The sequence below is a fragment of the Delphinus delphis genome, chromosome 1 (assembly GCF_949987515.2).
Source record: "Delphinus delphis chromosome 1, mDelDel1.2, whole genome shotgun sequence".
Lineage (NCBI taxonomy): Eukaryota > Metazoa > Chordata > Mammalia > Artiodactyla > Delphinidae > Delphinus > Delphinus delphis.
The window spans coordinates 97,363,673-97,369,000 of record NC_082683.1 but is presented as its reverse complement, the minus strand read 5'-3'; the positions used below and the strand labels follow the sequence as shown (position 1 = coordinate 97,369,000).

Here is a 5,328-nt window from a genome sequence, read left to right as displayed (position 1 = left end):
ATTAGAGCTAAAGGGCAGGGACCCACAAGTATTTCAGTAAAGTAAAGCCACCCCCCTGAGCACTCAGTAGAAACCCCCCTGACCCATCTACATGTATATACAACAAACCAGCACATGGAGAGAGAGATCTCTGAACTAATCTTTATGCTGTTATATAGTAGTTACGAGCCCCTTGCCCCTCCCTGTGCCCCATGCTGGCAGACAGGCAGGCCAGAGCAATGCAGAAGGACAAGAGCAGCTCTGTCCTCAATCCTGGAGAGTCTGTGGTCAGGAGGAACACGTGAAGGTAGTCACAGCTTTTCAGTTGTAATACAGGCTTAGGTAGGCCACAAGGTTCCGATGCTTTCTAAAGTCTTTGTCTGTGGGCAGCTGCAATGGAAGAATGCTGTCTAGGTTAATATTAGAATGAGAACCCTCTGCCTCTGGTCTTCTTGGCTGTGCAAAATAGAACTGTATGTTAAGAGCTGTTGTGGCCTAGCTGAATCCCAACCCATAGGATCCTAGCCTTAGTGAGTCTCTCAACATTGCTATATACATCTACTCTTTGTCATCTTACTCTAGGATATATCATAGGAATTATTTTCTCTTGATAACTACCCAAGTATAGCTGGTAAATTTCTTGAAAACAAAGATTATGTGTTTAGTTCTTGAATGTTACCCAACGCCCCTATCACAATTATGTTAATTCATTTGGCATTTAATAAATACTTGTAGAATTAATCCAAAGTTCCACTAGGGGAAAAAAGGGCACTTCTGGAATTATGATAGCTGACATGGATTGAGTATTTATTATGTTACAGGTACGGTGCTAAACACTTTTCTATGACCTCTCAATCTTCACAACTTTATCAGATTGAGTCTATTATTACATCCATTTTAAAGACAAGCAAACCGAGACTTAGAAAAGTTAGAGGACACACAGCAAGCAAATATAAAAGTTAGAAGACACACAGCAAGCAAATATGCAATTCGTATTTGAACCCACTCAGTCTGTTCCTGGTATCCATGTTCTTGCCAGAATGATCTACAGCCGTTTGTAGATCAAGTATTGTAATGGAAAGAGCAGTGGCTTAGGAGTCACAGCTACAAGCTGCTTAATCCATCTGAGCTTCAGTTTACTCCTCAATCATAGAGGAGAATTATCTTGGACTACCATAAAAGATTGTTTGATGTTTAAGTAAGAAAATGTGACTTTTGTTCAGCACACACACCTTTAAAAGTCAAGTGAAATTGTGCAACTCTCCAAAAAGATCCCCATATCCATATACACACAAAATTGTGCAAGTAATTTCAGGGGAACAAGGACTTCTTGAAGCTTATTCACGGACTCCTGGTTAAGAATCACTGATACATGTGGAAGTATTAAATACAGGGCTCCACAGACGTCCAATCTTATTACCTCAGCTTTCAGGGTTCTTTTCTGTAGACATGGAATCTGGGCCCAGTCTGGAGATCCAAATTTCATTGGCCAGGTGACTTTTTTGGGTGCCTTTATCTCTGGGTTATATGTGTCAGGGCTAGACATAAAAATATAAAATATTATGTTGAATGAGTTAGTGACCATATACAAACCTCATCAGTACCACATGTGCACCTGAGCTAGTCCTCACTCCTTTGGAAAAGGCAACAGACTGATTAGATCTTAATGTCAGGCAAGCATAGTGTTCCTTTGCCTGTTAATGTATTTCTAAATAGGTGTTAGTGTTCAAGATTTCTAGTCTTGACATGCAGTGAGGGTAAAAATCGACTCTAGTTTAAAATATTTCTGAACCTCAGTATTCTTAGCTGAGAGACCAAAAGATCCCAGAAATGGTGGAGGATAAAAGAGATCTTCCACAGTGATGCTTAAGTTCTGCCCATGATGTGAAATTTCCTGACAATGGGATATTTTGTATTGCCTTTGTTCATAACACTTTGTCTTTTGGTGTAGACTCTTTGCTGTGGAAATAACACATAGAGTGGTCATGGGAATCAAGATTTAACACTTCTACTCCTTTACTGAAACCTTGAGAGAGTTATACTCACTCTCTGATCCTTGGAATGCTCACCAGTAAAAGAAAGACCTTGACCCTGTGCCCTACAATTCCGCATACTCTGAATGGCTTCCTAAAGCACTTAGAACGCATTCCTTGGTCTACTAGGCCTATATACTCTAGCCCCTCCTCCTCCTCTGTTCTCATTTCCTCCTTGCCCACTACACTGTAGCCATACTAGCCTTTTTTCTTTTTTCCTCACACCAAATTCTTCCCAATTTACAGCCTTTGTACTTGCAGCTCCTCCTGCCTGGGAAGCTCTAGGCCTAGGTCTTCACAGGGCCATTTTAGTCTTATCACTGTGATTTCAGATCAGGTGTCATTTCCATAGAAAAACCTATCTTGACAGTCCTTGCCAAAATAGATTCCAGCTATCACTCCATATCATATCATCTTGTTTGGTTTTATTAAGCACATCACTAGGTCACTATACTTCCTGGTGTGCTCATGACAGCCCTAGCTTATGGCTACAGTCTTGGTATAATTATTAATAAGATCCTCTTTCACTCTCGGAAGTGACACACTAGCTAATAAATTATATGGTCACTCTCTTTATTACCACTGATATTTTCTTGTTTATTTGCTTCTCACCTGTCTGGACTCTAGAGTGTAAGCTCCAAGAAATCAGGAACCTTGCATGGTGGGTTTAGTGCAAAATCTTCAGAGCCTACAAAACTGCTTGGCCATTTATAAATATTTATTGAATGAATCACTATCCTCTATAATAATTTTGTAATTCTAGAGATCTGGAAGGCAAGAGGTTGAATCTTTAAAGATAGATAGTTCCTTATTTAGAGGGCATAGTTGGGATGTAACCCCTTTTTGTACTTCCTTTCCTATTGCTCTTTGTTGAAGTGCACCAGAAAGAGGGGCACTTACCCAGGATAACAAGTGTCCTTAGAGTATGTCCTAAATCGAGGCAACAAGGCATTAAATGGAGCAAAATTTTGTTTGTGTGTTTGCTCCTGAGGACCGACTGTTTGGTACATGCCTGGGTAAGGTGTCATATCCTATTTCCAAGAAAAAGATCAATAGTTTAGAGGGTAATATATATACATGTAAAGGCTTCTAAGTAGAAAAAACAGCATCATCCTCTCCCTGTTCATGTTATCAGCTATGATTGAACCACCTCAAGCTATAGAAATAGACCTACAATAAGTAGAAAACCAAGATAATGGTATGGTTCAGCTACCTAAAGGTACCTAATGCTTAGGTTGTAGAAATAAACCTATGGTGGGTAGAGAGCCAAGGTAACTATTGCAGCTACTACCCCCACCATCCCACCATCCCACTCAGAGATTCTTTTAGAGCCAGTATCCCTCTCGAGCTTAATTGTCAAGAAAATGTCCAACAAGAGGTTAGGAGCCTATACTGAAGACTTGAAGTCCAATCACACAAAAGGGTGAAGAAGTTCGATTTTATTTTTAACTGACAAGATAATATGATGCATATAAACAAAGCTTCTGGTACTTTAACATCAGGTATCTCAGGACTGAAGCCCTGCCTTGGTACCATTCCTTCTGAGAATTATTTTCCACTCTCCCAGGACACTCACACATACACATTTGCAATGTTAATATCTAAGCTTTTCATATAGGCTTCTTAGTAGCTTTCTTCTAAATGACATTTTTTCTTGAATTTCAGGGCATGTCCTTTAGGTAACCTCTAGCTTTGCTCCCCAATGCAAATACATGCAGCATCATGGATCACACTAAACTCTAAGTACATTCAGCCATTTCTAACCTTGCTGATTGGCTTAAACCTCACGGCTGTTCTGGCTCCCAAAGCATATCCTTTTGTACTGGTCGGGATCTTAGAGAGGTTGTATGCCAAGCCATACCTCTTCCGGTAGTATATAGAAAACAAAGAAAAAACATACATAGAGAACATTATAGTTATTAAAACAGAATGAACTTAGAGTATTCCTGAATCTTCTCTGCCACAGTTGCTCTTTCTTTCTTGATTCCTCTGCATCAAGACCATACAAGCAATTACATAAGTAACCCAGGCAACTCTACAAAGGAATGTGGCTGGATAGGTAGAGTGAATGACATTTCTATGCATTCCAGTGAATCCAGTTTTCTAAGGCCCACAGAGCTGAATCTGCTCTCATGCAATTGTCAGTCTGATTATATGATTTCATAAACTGACCTACCAGCACAGCCACAGTCCAGGTTTGGATTAAGGGGAGCTATTGATTCCTTTGTAGGTGGGAATGGTGTGGGAACTATACTGGGGGCCGCATAAGGCCAAGGCTTGCATTTGGTGGGGATTCAAAGGGGAGCAATGCAAGCAATGCAATTTCTGATATTGGCCCTGACAGCTGGTTGCAGAGGACCAGGTCACTTTCTCATGTTGGGACCCTGAAGGTCACAAATCTCACAGGGCTTTTCTTCCAGGAAACTCAAGCACCCTTAGATAGTCTGGAAACTGAGATCTACTTAAAGGAAAGTGAATACTCACATCTTCTGCTATGTAACATCCAGGCCCTCTGTGGGGCACTCCCCTAAGAGGGAGAAACTTGTTCCCCAACAAGTTTGGGGGGTGGAAGTGAGGAAAGAGCTTCCTCCGTTGACATGTTCCAAAGGAGCAGTTAACCAGCGTCTCTGGAGAGCAAGAAAGAGGAGAAACTCCACATGAGGGAAGGCCCCATGGTCTAAGTGAGAGCCTGGAGGCAGGTGGGGTGTGGGGAGGGGGAGCAGAGACCTGGGCAGATAGTACTCTGAACAAAACAGTGACCAGTCCAAGGACGGGGGTGAACAAATTTCCCTCCTTTCCCCCTCTTTCCCAGTCTCCCCACTCTTCCTCCTGCCTCTACTCTTGACTCATCCCTCCTCACCTGCTTTGTTGAAGCACATTGTGCCAGTGCCACTAAGACCAGCGTTTGTGTATTGCGTTGCCTAGGAAACAGAAGCTGGCCGGCAGCTCCAGCTCTGTTGCTCCTTGAGGGGAGTGGCTCCTAGTACACATGCGCGGCAAGCGGAGCTGCCCCGGAGCTGTCCCGGAGCCACGTTGGGTGGGAACATGCACCTCCAGGGCCAGGAGCCCAGGAGAGTGTGAACTAGCAAAAACAAAGTGACTGTATGTGTACCAAGGATATGAGGGGCATAAAAAGGCTGAGGAATTACTTCAGACTGAGGGATATTGATGAAACATGAAAATCTAATGTAACACGTATTCCTGAATGAATGAGATAAGAAAGATGTGTTGTTGTGACAATTGCCAAATTTGAATAGGGTCTGTGGATTTAATGATAGTGTTTATCACTGTTGATTTTCACGTTGGTAGGGGTGTA

General features: G+C 42.1%; 1 protein-coding gene across 1 annotated transcript; it reads right to left on the bottom strand.

The window, feature by feature from the left end:
- Positions 1–254: 254 nt before the first annotated feature.
- On the bottom strand, positions 255–4,891 carry LOC132435181 (ciliary microtubule-associated protein 3-like). Its single transcript, XM_060027243.1, has 6 exons — positions 4,873–4,891; positions 4,497–4,639; positions 3,777–3,875; positions 2,913–3,043; positions 1,400–1,517; positions 255–369 (listed from the first exon to the last, which is right to left on the bottom strand). Exons 1-6 carry the CDS (start codon positions 4,889–4,891, stop codon positions 301–303), a joined length of 579 nt encoding a protein of 192 aa, XP_059883226.1. The 3' UTR covers positions 255–300.
- Between the last annotated feature and the right edge of the window lie 437 nt (positions 4,892–5,328).